The following is a 17,200-nucleotide window of genomic DNA, read 5'->3' as shown; positions in this document are numbered from 1 at the left end:
TGCCTCATAGAAAGTGTCAAGTTTCAAGTTTTCATAGTTGTATGGGATACGCATGGTATACACCGTCCACTGAAATTATTACTTGCAGGTTCTTTCGCATCAACGCAACAACAATAACAAATACGAAAAGAGAAGAATATGAACATAAAGTAAATGGCACAGTAGAATTGAATAAACATTTTAGTATGAGTATCATACATTGAATGTCACACCGGTGTGTGTGTGTGTGTGTGTGTTTACAATATATTGTCATCACAGCATATGTAGGAAAGGGGACAGGGAACGCATTCAACCAAAATGTGTCTTCCACATTTAACCCAACCCCTCTGAATCAGAGAAGTGGGGCTGACTTAGTCAATGTTCACGGAGCAATTGTTGGGGATTAACTGCCTTGCTCAAGGGCAGAACGGCAGATTTCAGGGTTTCGAACCAGCGACCTTTCAGTTACTGGCCCCACGCTCTTAACTGCTAGGCTACCTGCTGCCCCTGTAGTCTATGTGTGTTTGTGTGTTTATGCTTTTCTATGGCTACAGTGGCTACAGTCTGACAGGACATCTAGGGGCTGTCAGTAGTTGCAGCTGCCTGCTGGGTGCTGCTGGAATTCCAGGAGTGACATCACGTGATTGGTGATCCAGAAGCCTGGGCACAGCCACTCCCTGTCCCACTCCCCACTCTGCCCCTTTGACTACTACATCTACTACTGCCCAGCTCCAGGATAGGTAACAGCCCTGCTCAGACCACTCTTCTCAGACCCCTGTACTCTTCCAGGACCTGGGCCCTGCCTTGTACCTCTCTGCCGCCCTCCTCTGACTATCCTATGACCGTGACCATGGCTGACATCAACAACGGTTATGAACAGAAGTTCCAGACGGACAGACATCATAAAGAGATTGACCTGATCAACAGAGACCCCAAGCAAGTCAACGAGGATGTAGTGAAGGTAGGCTACATTACGTGTGCGTGCGTGTGCGCACCAGATAGCTAAGTATGGGCCTATTGAAGTATTGTCGCCCCGGACTGGACTTGGAAATGTCTTTTTTTGTGTCAGTGACAGAGCTTCTGGTTTTGCAATTTGTTGTCTCATTGAATAGAGGGTTCTGAGTCAGGTTGGAAGGAGAAGGACTGGAATCACTCTGTTATATGCGCACATTGGTCTATGTTAATGATTTATTCAGTTATTATTTATTGCTCGTGCTATGGAGTAGCCAGGTGGATATCTTGAGCTGGCAGTGTATCCTTTGGGTTATGATTGTGCCCCATCAAAATGTTCCCTGAAATAGTCTGTATTCCTATAGCGTTTTACCAGCCCAGCTACAGATAGTAGCTCTATTTCTGGGAAGGCCAATGTAAGGGCGTGAGATGCAGTTAAACATGTTTATCTGCCAATACTGCCATCATTGAATTTGTTCTAATCTTGTTATTTTAACATAATGTCTTTGATGGTTTTCTGTGGTATTCTTTGATTTGCTCATTAAGCATTGGCCAGGTCGCAGTTGCAAATGAGAACTTGTTCTCAACTAGCCTACCTGGTTCAATAAAGGTGAAATAAAATAAAAAAATTCAGCCTTTGTGGTTTTTAAAGCACACATGGGCCTCTGTATAGATATACAGTAAGTGTATTCATAAGTACCGTTAGTGATATCAGATACTGTTCCATTAATTAGATCTGTGACTTTAAAATAGGCAGGATGTTAGAAAGAGAACATCTATGTGTTCATGCGGTGAGAATGTATCCAATTGGTCTGTCTTAAGTGATTACTTAAAGAAACTGTTCAGTGTCTCCAGATTTCTATGAAATATGACCCAGAATGAATTACCATATAAGTGAAATAATTTTCCTTACAAAAATTGTCAAATTATGTATGTTAAAAAGCTTCTCCTGTGTTGGATTAGTCTGGGTGTATTTCAACAACAGAATGGTGTGGGCATATACTGGTCATTAAAATATTAATACGAGTAGACCGCTGATTGGCCAGCTCATCCTCCTCACGAGGATAACATCATCCTCTGAGGAAATAGCAGACATTTTGAAATGGTCTGTTTGAGATACAAGTTTGAGGTCAGGCTTTTAAAGTTTTTTTTTGTCCTCTAAAATGTATACTTTGGCCACAAATATGAGTATAGGATGAGAAAAAAACTATTTCTGTTTGATATTTTCACTGGACAGTTACTTTAAGGTATTTGCTCGTGATATAAGTATTTGCATTGGACAGTGAGAGGTATCACACAATATAATGATGGTTAAGCAACAGTTTTGCGCAAAAAATGATTTATCTAAAAGAAGGTCTAGCTGTGGATGGCTGTAGCATGATGTACTACAATACCCATAATGCTTTGAGTAAGACATTAGGTTTTATTTTAGTACAGATGTGCCTGAAGCTAGCATAATGGTGTCTTGTCTAATTAGCATTTGTGTCAGAAGTGGAATTCTGATATCAATTACAATGGCCTCTCTGTCTCCAACTGCAGGTGGACTTTGAGGACGTGATCGCTGAGCCTGACGGGACTCACAGTCTGGACGGGGTGTGGAAGGCCAGTTACACCACCTTCACTGTGTCCAAATACTGGTGCTACCGTATCCTGTCTGCCATTTTGGGGATCCCCATGGCTCTACTGTGGGGTTTCCTATTTGCCTGCCTCTCCTTCTGCCACATCTGGGCTGTGGTGCCGTGCATTAAGAGCTGCATGATAGAGTCCCAGTGTTTCAGCCGTATCTACTCCCTGGCCATACACATCTTCTGCGACCCACTATTTGAAGCCCTGGGAAAGATATTCTCAAATGTTCGGGTGGTGCTACAGAAGGATGTGTAAGGTTCAGAAGCATGGGTCAGATTAATAATTGGATAGGGTAGTGATGGTGCTGCACTGTCTACTCTCCACTCTAAAGTAGGCCACTTCCCTGGCCACATGTCTGGTTACTGATGCTGGGTCTGACTCATTTTCCAAAAAGAGCTTGTGATTGATAGAGATTAGTGTGTTCAATCGGAAGACAAAAAGAATAGTGCTCTTAATTTGACCTCTCTTTTGTTGCTGAGAATTGCAAATGTTTAGTGTATTCAAGGTTTAAAATGCCTTCTAAAAATTTTAATTCCCACTTTAAAATGTCAGAATTTACTTTAAAATGTTTCAAGTCCCTGTTGTTGCAGGATTATTTTCCTGCTGTGGCAAACTGCCTTAAAATAAGGTCCTACTGTACATTTGTACATGTAGATGGGGGGTCAATTATGGTCTATACAACATGGTACACTACAAAAAACACTCATCCATGATTGATATAATGGTATTCCATACTTTATTTTACAAACTTTATTTAAAAAAAAAGATATGTTGTGTTATTTTTTATTTTTGTAATTGTTTTTAGTCATTTTTCACACATTGATTCTACAACAAATGAATTATTGTAACAGTTAGCTGTTATGTCAGTCTTTAGCGCTAGTTGTGACTTGCCTACAGTACGTAATTGATATAGAAAATATTTAGTGAAAGAATTCCCAGTATGTTCAGGCAAGGGTGAGGCCAGATGGATCTGCACACTCATGTCTTAGTACCAATGGGGAACATTATACCTAATGTATCTATTTGTTGAATGATATGGAAATGCAATCTATAGGAACTGACAGCATGTTTAGCCATAACAGAAAATAATCTTATGACCCAGAGATGAAATGTATAAAGACGCCACGTTTGGTCTTATTCAACCCAGGTAACCATCAACAAAGGATGAGGAATATTCTGTAATCTGATCCAAAGATACACCATAAAATCCAATTTTAGATAAAGAATTTATTTTTTATTTTTTTTTAAACAGGAAGGCCCACACACTGTTTATGCTCCCAATTCACTGCTTTATTGACAATGACTGAGTGCTCACATCCTAAAATCTAAACATTTCACCTCACATGACCATTACGCACATGACGCATGGTGGGTGGGGAAACAATTAAATTACCATTTGCGCATAATCACAGAGGTGCATATGGTCATAACGGGTTATATACATACAAATCTGTTCAAGTTCCTATACAACAGTAAAAAATGAGATTACATTGGAAACTGTTGGAATACCCGCCCATATGACCAATATGCGCATGACAAGTGGTGGCAGTAGATATAATTAGAGTGACCTATTTCAAAAACAACTCTAATAATTGTATATGAATGAGATGGGCACATGTAGTAAATACAGAAAATATGATATGATCAAATGGGGAAAAAGGATTGAAACACGGAGTGACTACCTGGACTTGTCCAATATGAAACAGTCATTTTAGTTTTTCATTGCAAAACATTTTGCATTGTGAGCCCTAAAGAACACTACCCAGCTTCAGAGTAAATCCACACTTTTTTTTGAAAGACATAAACCTTTTTGGCCACTAGGTAGAACTAAATGGTACATTGTCCAGCCTCTACATGCTGTTCAATGCTATCTGGCAGGGAGTGACTTGATCTGAATCATAGACATTGAGAGGACTTGAGTAAAACAAGACCTTTACAAACATGACACCTTATTCATTCATTTGTTCATTCATTCATTCATTCATACTGACAACAATCTGACTACTTATTAACTTATTTAGTGTGGATGGACCAAGCTCCTCTATCTATGCATTAAGAAGAACAGAAAATGAAGCACACACAAATCCTTTATTTTTTTCTCATACATTAGTGATACATTTATTCTATTTACATTGAAATAAATAATTGATATAAAGGGAATCTTTACTTCCTGAATATATTGTGAACACTGTACGTCAGAGGTCTCCAACAGGTAGATCGTTAGCTACCAATTAGCTCTCAGCCCACCTATGAGTACCTCGCCAAGCAATTCTGAAAGTACATGCATTTTTTTAACGTGTTCCATCACAAACTTCCATCAACACAAAGCTACTATCCAATCAAAGCCAAATTGACATTATCCCACTACTGGTTAGCCTCTATTGCTTGTAAAGCCAATGGTAACACAATATCTACCACTTCATTTCCAGCAATATTTCCCGTCTGTCCATTTGGTGCGTGCATTTGGCTATCATTCTGTATGTAGCCAGTTATCGATGCTAATGATAACCATCTAGTGGGTAGATAACTGCAAAGTAGGCTTACCGCTGCAACCTGGTCTCAGAGCATTTTGTTTTATTCTGTACTTAAATCCGAGACACCCCATTTAGTATGATATGTTATGTTTCGAATGGTATTTATTAATTTGTGGATGTATATCACCAATTTCGTATTGTATGTTACGAATTACAATTTGTATTATATGTTACTAATTTGCAAAACATATGATATGTTACGAATTCTAGCTAGGTGGTGAGGTGGCTATTGTCAGCTAGCTTGCTAACATTAGCTAGGCTAGGGGTTAGGGGTTAGGGTTAAGTTTATGAGTTAGGTTCAAGGTTTAAGGTTAGGGGAAGGGTTGGCTAAAAGAGTTAAGGTTAGGGAAGGGTTGGCTAAAAGAGTTAAGGTTAGGGTTAGGGGAAGAGTTAGCTAAAAGGGTTAAGGTTAGGGTTAGGGTTTGTGGGAAGGGTTGGCTAGCATGCTAAGTAATTGCAAAGTAGCTAAAAAATATTAAGTAGTTGATTCAAACTCACAACCTTTGGGTTGCTAGACGTTCGCTTTATACGCCTACCCCACTTTCGTTGTTGCCTTAAGTAACCATCTGTCTTACGTAACCATACCAAACGTAACATACAGTATCATACTAATTTGAGTGTTCCGGATTTACATTTACTATGTTACCTCTAGTCTATAAGACCAGGCTGGCTTACCTGATATTATGACAATTTGCATCAATTGGGTGGCCCTTGTTTTGAAAACTCTGCCATGACATGTGCTGCAGCAGTACACTTAACAGGAGAAGATCAGCTAGACCAACACATTCTTCTCCTACTTAAAAACAGATACATTGGACCTTTATCTCAAAATCAAATCATTTCTGAGTAACACTTAAGTACCTTGCTGTGATTGTTTCCGAATTAAATATTCAAAAATAAAATAAAATTGCTTCTTAACAAAGACCAATTTCTCGAGCAATAATTTAACTAGGACTGTCTAGGAGTGGTCTGAGTGGGGAGGGGAAAACTGAAAATGTGCTGTTATTGACAGAAAGGTTTGGAAATATCTTTCTTATTGGTCTATTAACGAATTGCCTGCATGGTTATGTCACCATGGAAGGTCAAAATAGTCTGACATTTTCAGGCAGTCTTACACATCATTTTCAAAAATGTATGGGGCCCCATTAGAGTTGTTTATTAACCATTATTTTCGAAGGTGAAAAACGAATAGCCTATTTAAAAGCTATGAAATTCAATTGTAGCTCGCGACGTTTCATAATAAAAAATAAAAAAAGTAGCTCTCACGCTAGAAAAGATTGGTGAAACCTACTGGAAAGGTGAATGAGCAGATACATATATACACAAAATAACACCTGCGTTGATCTACTGTAATCACCCACACAACAATAAAGAAAAAATATACATGTGTTGGAGCACATTTCAAAGCATATGCACGTTTATTATTTTACAAAGCTACAGTATAACTTACATTGCGTCAGAAATTGAGCCCTGTTCCTCTACACTACATTTTTACCAGAACCCTATATGCCCAGGTCAAAAGTAGTGCAGTGTATAGGGAAAAAGGTGCAAATTGGGACACACAGCCTTAGATAAATAACAATAAAGTGTCTTTAATATCCCCTCCATGGTTTGAAGATATAGGCAATCTAATCTAACATCTCTCTGTGTAGAGATCAATAACAATGCAATATCCCTGGCTGAGCAGTAAGGTCACCAAGAGAACAGGTTTCATTGCGAAACTTCATTCTATTTCCCATTTTGTTATTGTGGTGACTGAAAGGTCAGCTTGGTGTGTGAATAAGCTCTGCTGAGTTTCTCTACCTAGACCTGAGAAATACAGAGAGTAATAGAGCTGTGTGTAGAAACAAATCTTACGTCATGTGTATATAATAAGAATTCAATATAACCTTTTTTTGCTGAAGAAGAGGAGGAGGGGAAAGGTTTGCGCGGAAACATAGTCTCTTTTAATAATTTCCTTAAAAAAGCCATACAGGTAGAGATGAAATCCTTTGATTTATGGTACACATTGACTGACAGTCTGATCATCAGCTGTACAGTATATGGAAAACTCAAATGAAACAGGAATGAATATGTGTGCTACAAAGACATACCATAACAACAACTTATGGGCAAAGTACATTTCTTCCTCAGAAAATGTTCATTTTAGAGGGATTTCAGTAAGGTGCTGGAGAGGTTTGTGAGACTAAAACACAGAGTAAATGTTATAACCGACGATAACAAGCATACACTACCCATAACATGATGCAGAACCATGTTTGAAATATGAAAAGTGGTACTAAGTGAGGTGTTGGATTTGCACCAAACATAACACTTCGTATTCAGGACATAGAGTTAATTTCTTGGCCAATTTTTTTGCAGTTTTACTTTTAGTGCCATATAGCAATAAGGACACATGTTTTGGAATATGTTTTATTCTGTACATGCTTCCATCTTTTCACTGTCATTTAAGTTGGTATTGTGGAGTAACTACAATGTGGTTGATCCATCCTCAGTTTTCTCCTATCACAGCCATTAAACTCTGTAACTGTTTTAAAATCACCATTGGCCTCATGGTGAAATCCCTAAGTGGTTTCCTTCCTCTTCTGCAACTGAGTTATGAAGGACGCCTGTATCTTTGTAGTGACTGGATGTATTGATACACCATCCAAAGTGTAATTAATAACTTCATCATACTCAAAGGGATATTCAATGTCTACTTTTGTTTTTTTACCCATCTAGCAATAGGTGTCCTTCTTCGCGAGGAATTGGAAAACCCCATGATCTCTGTGGTTGAATCTGTGTTTGAAATTCACTGCTCGACTGAGGGACTTTACAGATAATTGCACACAAAGTGGCTCGATGCAAATTATTATGTGACTTGTTAAGCACATTTTTACTTCTGAACTTATTTAGACTTGCCATAACAAAGTGGTTGAATACTTATTGACTCAAAACATTTTAGCTTTTCATTTTTTATGCATTTTTAAAAGCACATTTCCACTTTGATATTATGGGATATTTCAAATCTGGCTGTAGCACAACAAAATGTGGAAAAAGTCAAGGGGTGTGATCATTTTCTGAAGGCACTGAATAGGCCCATGTAGCCTATTTATCTTTCAATGAAGTCATCTCAGTTTTAATTTGAAGCATTGTTTTATCCTCCACTTATAACAATGGCAAATACTTGGGCCACTTTATATCTGTATTGAACTTCGTTCAGAAGTTATCGGCGGTCACAGTCAGACAGAGGGCTGAACATAGAATCAAGATGTTTAGGCTAAGATATTCTGTGAATAAAAGGGCAATGCACACTAACGATGCACTTAGCTGTTCTACGAGTGGTCTGAGGCATTCGGAAACTAATGAGGGTTTTCAAGTGCAATTTTAGTAATGATGGTTTTGGGAAACAGCTTGGCTACTAAAGATACATCGTAAGATCATTCTAACGATGATCTTAACGCTACAAAGGTTCTGGGAAATGAGGCCCTGGTCTTACAGGGGTACTTGGCCCACACCAAGCCTCGGATGAAGGTCTTTCAGGTTTAGAGTACGCAACTTAACCTCTCTTCATGGTCTTATGTGCTGGAGATCTGTGTGCTGCACCTCTTGCTGGTATCTGGCCCACCCCATCGATAAGCATTGCATGGTGAAGATCTAAGTCTTCACCATGCAACCCACTCTTTGACTGATATGAAGAAGGGCTTTCAGTAGTAGTGAGTTCCTGTCCCACCCCAACTCATCTCCTCCATGGTCCTCACTCCTCATGTGCTGGTGGTCTGAGTGATGCTCCTCTGACTACTATGGTTCTTGATGACGAAAGTGGAGGTGGAGGTGGAGATGCTCCTGCGGCTCTGCTGGCGGTCACACCCTCCGCACTGTGAGGCCTTCAGGTACTGTGAGGAGCAGCAGATGAAGCACCTCATCAGGTCATGGAACAGGTGGCCAGCGAAGAACATATAGATCCACGGGTTACAGCAGCTGTTCAGACTGGCCAGCAGCATGGCAATGATGAACGCCATGTCTAGGATAAAGAGAGAGAGAAGGAAGGCTTTATAAATACTGTAATTTTCACCTGTCGACAGCTTTCAATACACAGGTCACTGCCAAAATAAAGGAAACACCAACATAAAGTGTCTTAATAGGGCGTTGGGCCACCACGAACCAGAACAGCTTCAATGCACTTTGGTATAGATTGTACAAGTGTCTGGAGCTCTATTCTACGGATGCGACACCATTCTTCCACAAGAAATTCCATCATGTCGTGCTTTATTGTTGGCGGAAATCGCTCCAGAATTTCCCATGAGTGTTCAATAGGATTGAGATTTTGTGACTGAGACGGCCATTGCATATGGTTTACATTGTTTTCATGCAAACCATTCAGTGACCACTCATGCCCTGTAGCCACGGTAGCCAAAATAATGGCCTGCCCAGCATCTTTATACATGACCCTACATGCTGACCACACCAGTCGCGTCGCGTGCGTGAACTCTACAAAAATCAATTTACACATACATGTTATTCAATCATTGCACCCACACTGCTCGTGCGCACCAATGAGCGTCTGAGTTGCTAGGTGCTAAAATAATAATAATAATCAATTAGGAGAGTTGAGAGCTGAACAGCTGAACAGGTGTCAATTATAAGTCACCATGGGCGTACCCATGTATTAATCATGCACAGAGAGAGACTCTTGTCAGGTGCACTCATCATTCCTGAAATCATCCAATTAATATTGTGTTGGGCTACCTCCACTAGACTAGAGAGAGAGGGAGAGAGAGAGGAAGAGGGAGAGGAAGAGGGAGAGAGAGAGGAAGAGAGAGAGAGAGAGAGAGAGGCCATCTCGCTGGATGTTGTCATTAAGACTGTAAATCCTTCTCTGGTCTTGGATCTTAATTTGTGCAAAGACACAGGCCTTTTCTCAATTAGATTAGCTCAACTCTGCATCCTCCTCCTCTGTCCTCTCTGGCTTCCTTTTGAAAAAAGGTCAAAGGTAATCTCGGAGAGGCGGCCAGGAGAGGGAAAGTGGACGAAAATGCGCTTGTATGAAATGACTCCTTGTCGTGCTCCCTCAGGAAAATTATGTTTACAGGGTGGAATCCCAGAATAAATGTATAAAGTGATAAAAGCAAATACAGTTTGTTGTGCAGACATTGTATAGATAAAGGGATAAGTAGTTAATTGCTTTTAAATGTTTGCATGCTTTTCTCCTTCATGAAAACAGCAGCTGATTCAATGTGGGTTTTGGCAGATTTAAAACTCTTCTGGGAAGGACTCGGTTTCCGGGTCATGGAGGAGAGAGGACGGAGGAGAGAGCACGGAGAATGGACTTTTGCCCAAATAAGGCCTTGAATTTTAGATTAGCCTGGCGCAGGAGGCCATGGCCATTATGAAGCATGGACCAGCTCATGATTCTCACCATCCAGAGAATGAATCACACGCCAAACGACATAGTCATACAGTATATCCACTGTTCTATTTCCTCAACATTAATGGCCTTGACAGGCGTTCAGAGCTAAGCTGACAAATAGGCTCACGGTGACAACTCAGGCAGACACCAGTGCAAATCATTGCCACAGACACCATCTATATCACTTATGGACCGAAGGCCTAAGGCATGGCCATGACCACACGACATCAGACCTAAGTTCAAAAAAGTTTTAAAATCTTTCTAATACATAGATGTTTTGCTTTAGCATGCCTGGAGTACCAGGTGGGCGGGGTTCGCATTTTGCTATTGGTTCATTACAACATGCAAGCTACATTAAATCAAGCATACTTTTATATTTATCAAAGGATCTTATCCAGATCAACTTACAGTAAGTGCATTCATCTTAAGACAGCTAAGTGATACAATCACATATCACAGTCGAAGTATGTGAAAGTATTACAAATAGTATTTGAACCCAGACCGGTGGAAAATCCCATTTTACTGATGAATGGGTAAACAAAAGAGGGGGCTGAAGCTTTCAAACACTTTTTTGTTGGCTGAAGGAGACATTTTTACACTGATAGGCCATGTCAAGAACACATTTATTTTTTAGATTTGACTTTTCAAATTACAGTGCTCATTCAAAACCTGAGTTGCTCACAGCTTCCCCCACTTCCTGAGGTCCCAAGGCTGACACATTGATGTCACAGTACATTTACCCCCCCTAACGCTCAACGGGCTCTTCAGGGCTATTGGAATGTATAACTGCTACTTTTTCCTCCTCATCCCCTAATTTGGTTGTTTCCATTTTGAGGTGTATTTATGGATTGTATTTAAAGCTTTTGTGCGGCTGCTCGGCCATTGAAACCCATTTCATCAAGCTCCCGACAAACAGTTATTTTGCTGACTTTGCTTCCAGAGGCTGTTTGGAACTCATTAGTGAGTGATGCAATCAAGGACAGATGATTTTTACGTGCTACGGGCTTCCGCACTTGGTGGTCCGGGTCTTTGTGCTTGTGTCCTACCACTTTGCGGCTCAGACATTGTTGCTGCTAGACTTTCCGCTTCCCAAAAACAGCACTTACAGTTGATCGGGGCAGCTCTAGCAGGGCAGAAATGACACAAACTGACTACTTGGAAAGGTGGCATCCTATGACTGTGCCACATTGAAAGTCACTGAGTTCTTCAGTAACGCCATTCTACTGCCAATGTTTGTTTATGGAGATTGCATGGCTGTGTGCTCGATTTTATACACCTCTCAACAACGGATGTGGCTGAAATAGCTGAATCCTCTAATTTGAAGGGGTGTCCATATACTTTACTATTATTATTTATGTATTACCTTTATTTAACTAGGCAAGTCAGGAACAAATTCTTATTTACAATGACAGCCTACACCGGCTAAACCTGGACGACGCTGGGCCAATTGTGCGCCGCCCTATGGGACTCCAAATCACTGCCGGTTGTGATTATATTATACATGTTGGCATTTGTGACTCATTTAAGAAAACTAGGCATATGTCGTGCGTCACTACTTTACAGGAGAGGCATTTGAACAAAAACGTAAATGTTTTATCAAAATGCGTTTTTCGGCAGAAATGCCTGGAACATGTGAACTTTCATGTGCCTTAATAACACAATTGTATGCCATCTGTTAATACAAATAAAATGGTTAAATTACGATCATAGTTGGTTTAGCCACTGAAAAAGACAGGAATCTTCCCTCTTGCCATGATTGGCTTAGATAATGGATGGGCTGGACATGCCGATAATGAGTTTGGATAGGTCTGACATGTAGCATGCTCCTGTCTATAATTTGAGCTGCTCAGTATGTGTAGGTAATCCCTCATAACACGGCTTTTGGAAAGATACCACGAAGAACTGTAAAAGTGTTTAATTGCAAATATGGGAAGGGAGTCGAAAAAAGAATGCACAAAAGGCTGTTGTAAAGAACACCTGTCTCTGGATTACATCTTCAAACTAAGGGCAACCATGGCATCTGTGACAGAGAGGGAGAAGTTTTTTTCAATTTATTCGGGTAAGATAGTCTAGCTAGCTAGATTTTCAGATACTATACGTTTCTAAATTTGTCAGAAAGTAATTTTCATTGCAAGTTAAAGCATACTGTTAGCTCGCTAGCTAACGTTATGTGTACGTTCTGTGTAGTAATATTATTGGTATCTCAGAACCATTTGCATTGCTAGTTATAGCCCAATGTTAGCTAGCTAGCTAACATTGAACTTAGTTGATTAGCTTTAGCTACAGATTCATGCAGGATAGTAACATTATGAGTTGGGATTATGGTTCATTGTTTAGCTAACTAGTTGATTACATTTCTAAACAAAAGACCATGCAAGTAACCATTTCACTGTACCATTTACACCTTCTATATCCTGTGCATGTGACAAATAAACTTTGATTTATTTGATACAGTGTGTGTGTTTACCAGAGACGGTTTTGTGAAGAACAACATGACCTGCACTAAAGTCAAATTGGGATATAACTTTAGCCCAACGAGACAGTGTCTAAGTTCTAAATTTCTCCGGTAGAATGCCCTGCTTTTATTTTGTCACACTCACAACCGTAAGCTATTTTCTGCAATTAGCTCACCATTAACTTGTAAATAAGGATCTTGCTGTGAGTTTATTTTCCTGTAATAATGAATACAAATTAGCTAAAGTTAAGGTGTTGTAAGCTATATGATATGGTCATTATTTGAACTGGCTAGCCAGCTAACTTAACATTAGCTAGCTAGCTAACAAGCTAGAAACAAACAAAAACATTGGTTAGAAAGTTGCTTTTAGTTGCCTGGTTTTCTAGATTGACATATACTAAATTCATTTTTAAACAGATGAGTTTATTGGTGTTAAAATATACCCGCTTTCTTTGGACCACCAGGCTGTTGATGTCATGCAGCCCGTCATTTTTGTGTTCATACTTTTTCATAACGACAAAAACAAGTTTGATGTCGGACGACAATAGAATGGACAACAATAGAATGTTCATAATGTAACTGTATCAGTCATAATGTAACTGTTTACAGACGTAGTTAAAACCAACCAATCTTTGGTTGTTTAGTACACCACCGTACTCACTCTGTTTAGCACATGGCCTCACATGTGAATCCTTAAAGAGATGGGTGGGGATCGGGTTTAAGAGGGTGTGAATGGTTCTGAATGGGTGTAGAGAAAGAAGAGCTCTCTAAAACATTCAATGGCCATTTTCTCAAAAGTGGGGTTACAAGTTTATCAACTTTCAAAGCAGAATTACTTTCCATTGTTCCTCAACTGTAGTGTATAATATAACATGTTCTAGCTCTGAGTCTCTACTTTTATCCAATGTAAAAAATAAAAAATAAGTCAAATTTTGCTACATAAGACAGAATTGAGCCGGTCATTTGAGCCGGATCAAAAAGCCATTGAAAATGCCCTCTTCCCTCTTATGAGCAAATCCATAACTCTCTTACTAAAACAACATTTGACCTGTTCAGATAGTGACAAATAGCACCAGGAGAGAGACAGGAGAATGAGACATTCTCCAACTAATGACATGTCACTCTCTCTGACTCCCTCCTTATAACCCCATCCATATATAAAGCAGTGTATAATTCATGCATAAAGCCCTTTATAGTTTACCTTCTCTGGGTGCAGCAGGGTCCCATGCCGACCACATTTGTACGAAGAAAAAAGGAGTCCAACAAACAATATAAGCTACGACAATGACAAAAGTCATTTTGACAGTTCGGATCTTCGCTTTTGATATGAGCCTCACGCTGCTCACCCGAGAGAGCGCTGCACCTTTGGACGTCCGCGGTGTCAGAGACATACACTGATCCCGTCTGGTTTTCATTTTAAAGTTTTGCCATATTTTAAAACTTATCAGGCCATAGCAAATACTTAAAATAGCCACTGGAATGATGTAGATTGTAAGACTAATCCATGTAATGTACGCCTTGGCGCCCCAGGGTTCTACGAAGTCTCCCCAACAGTCATAAACTCCGTTGCCCACCTCCCTCAAGGAAAATATGTACACTTGAGGGGTACTGAAAACCAGACTAAGCATCCAAGAAGCAATCACATAAAAACAGTCCTTCCTCTTGTGCAGAGAGCGGAGGGGCTGACATATCGCCAAGCATCTGTCTATGGACATTAGAACAAGCATGTAGGTGGACGCGAACATCCCGACAACCTGTAGGTACTTCACCAGCCTGCACAGTAAATCAGACCCGTAAAAGCGAAATGTAATGTCCCATATGAGCTGCGGGAGGACCTGGAAGATTGCCACCACCAGGTCCGCAATACTGAGGTGTTTCATGAAGTAGTACATTCGAGAGTGGCTGTGCTTGCTCGTATGTATAGCCAAGAGGACGCAAAGGTTACCGGCCAACGCGAGCAGCAGGACGAGGACAAGAACGGTCACCTCCACTTTGGCCACCTCCTCGTTCCGCTTCAGGGGGTTCACGCCGGTCTGGTTCCTGGTACCCGTCTCGTTTCCACCGCGACTCGAGTTGGTCCATGAATCGTTCATCATCGCCCACACGTCTTGGTCTCGCTGGTCCTCCATCATTCATTCGTTAACTGGCCACTAAAGCGTTTCACCCTGAGCGCAAAAACACTGCTTCCAGCACCAGAGATCAGTGAGGTGAGAGACTTACTGGATACTCATCTGTTCCTTGTTCATTTATTTATCATTTCCCGTTTTTCCAAAGTTTAACAAGTTTGTTTTCCGTTTACGTGTTTCGACGGTTAATTCCAATAGTAAGGAGGTGTCCCAATTAGGCGTAGTCTATGAGAGATAGGCCCACGTTCTAGGTAAACAAAAACAAAAATACTGTTTACAAGTCAAAGTGACAAAAAAAATCGAACATGGATGAATTAATACATAAATATATGATATGCGCAATGTGCAATTATACTAGCGAAATCAATTAATCAATCAATGTCGCCAATATTAATAGGCTACAAATAATAGACTAATTATAATAATCACAATAATCTGACTAATTATAATTCCAATCATACATGCTAATCATGATCAAAATGATAACTTTAGAATAATTAATATTCCTTTACATACCGTATTATAAAGACTGAGACCTTCCAACCTTACACAACTCGTGTGCAGATATTTTTTCAATAAAGGCTTTTGCTTACCGCATCCCTAGGTGTCTGTGCAGCGTGCATGAGGTCTAATGAAATGCTTCAAGCACAGTATACCAAATTGAAGAAGCTTCGAACCGCCCTCTGCCCGCGCGCAATGTGTCCCGCATCCTTATTGGTAGCACTATCGTCTCGGCGGAGGAGCGGCTGAGATACTAACGGTCATCGCTAGATGGCTATGCAAGCCACCGTATGAATGATCTTCCAATCTGTAATTAACGCAGGACATGCATTTTTTTGTTTTGACAGTAATTAAAACAAAAACAAAATGCGTTATCAGTGGATTCACCAATAGATGTTTAACTGGCACACTGTTTTACGCATGAAAAGTATTTGCTCTATTCAGTATCAATTCATACAGAGAATGTTACCTCGACATCTCTAGGCTACAATCAATCTCCAGACGCCACAATTTTATTTTCAACAGTGTTTGCTGGATGTGCGTTAGGGGTATATCAGTGAGAAACGTAATTTGCATGGAGGGATAGCAACAATCACAAGTATCCATTTATTGAACTGTAGTTCAATGAATAAAATAAAATAAATAAACTCACATGTTTTATTTGAACCTTTATTTAACTAGGCAAGTCAGTTAAGAACAAATTCTTATTTACAATGATGGCGTACCCCGGCCAAACTCGAACGACGCTGGGCCAATTGTGTGCCGCCTTATGGGACTCCCAATCACGGCCGGATGTGATACAGCCTGGATCCAAACCAGGGACTGTAGTGATGCCTTTTGCACTGAGATGCAGTGCCTTAGACCACTGCACCACTCAGGAGCCCTACTAGGCCTATGTACTCTATTACTAGGCCTATGTACTCTATTACTAGGCCTATGTACTCTATTACTAGGCCTATGTACTCTATTACTAGGCCTATGTACTTTATGAAAGCCCTTAATCCAATAATTCCAGTGCATGCATACAGTATACCAACACATGGCTAATAATCTCAAATGTAACTTCAACCTGAAACTTAAACTGAGCAGATTTAATAGACAAACCATGTTAGGGGTTAACAGAATATGAATATGATAATTAAATCATTTTCCATAACTCCTCTTCCCCTGCCTCCATTGTCCTTATTTTAACAAATAAAAGGCCACACCCATTGACCTCTTGTTTAGTCTGATTCTAACTGTTTTTAATGTACTGCCATGAAAGTCCCGAGGGTGTGAAACTCAATTATCCCTGGTATTGTTAATGAGGGACAATTCAATTCACAACCTCAGAATAGGAAAAGTACTCTCACATCTCCATCGGCTTGCGTGGGTATCAAACAAATATTAACTCCAGCACCCTACATGTGTCAATATACTTTATTTATACAATGGGTGGGTCTAATCCTGAATGCTGATTGGTTAAAACCTCATTCCAGCCTGTGTCTATTCCACAAGTTACCACCAGCTAAATGTATTACGTTAACATTTATTCTGTTCCATCTGACTGCGCAATCCACTGTCTCATCAGCCCAGCCAGGCACTTTGTGAACTTCATCTCCACCATAAAAAGCATCTAGACATTATCTTACATTTCTTT

The 17,200-nt window shown here is 40.1% G+C and overlaps 2 protein-coding genes across 2 annotated transcripts; one reads left to right on the top strand and one right to left on the bottom strand.

Annotated features, from left to right (window-relative positions):
* Positions 1 to 644: 644 nt before the first annotated feature.
* Positions 645 to 3,782, top strand: LOC110494091 (caveolin-3-like). The gene is made up of 2 exons (XM_021568800.2): positions 645 to 940; positions 2,470 to 3,782. The coding sequence occupies exons 1-2, from the start codon at positions 818 to 820 to the stop codon at positions 2,809 to 2,811; spliced, it is 465 nt and encodes a 154-aa protein (XP_021424475.2). The 5' UTR covers positions 645 to 817; the 3' UTR covers positions 2,812 to 3,782.
* Positions 3,783 to 8,067: 4,285 nt separating this feature from the next.
* LOC110494090 (isotocin receptor-like) lies at positions 8,068 to 15,683 on the bottom strand. Its single transcript, XM_021568799.2, has 3 exons — positions 15,654 to 15,683; positions 14,136 to 15,307; positions 8,068 to 9,093 (listed from the first exon to the last, which is right to left on the bottom strand). The coding sequence occupies exons 2-3, from the start codon at positions 15,064 to 15,066 to the stop codon at positions 8,834 to 8,836; spliced, it is 1,191 nt and encodes a 396-aa protein (XP_021424474.1). The 5' UTR covers positions 15,067 to 15,307; positions 15,654 to 15,683; the 3' UTR covers positions 8,068 to 8,833.
* Positions 15,684 to 17,200: the final 1,517 nt, after the last annotated feature.

The sequence above is a fragment of the Oncorhynchus mykiss genome, chromosome 17 (genome assembly GCF_013265735.2).
Source record: "Oncorhynchus mykiss isolate Arlee chromosome 17, USDA_OmykA_1.1, whole genome shotgun sequence".
Classification (NCBI taxonomy): domain Eukaryota; kingdom Metazoa; phylum Chordata; class Actinopteri; order Salmoniformes; family Salmonidae; genus Oncorhynchus; species Oncorhynchus mykiss.
This window is presented reverse-complemented; position numbering and strand designations above follow the sequence as displayed.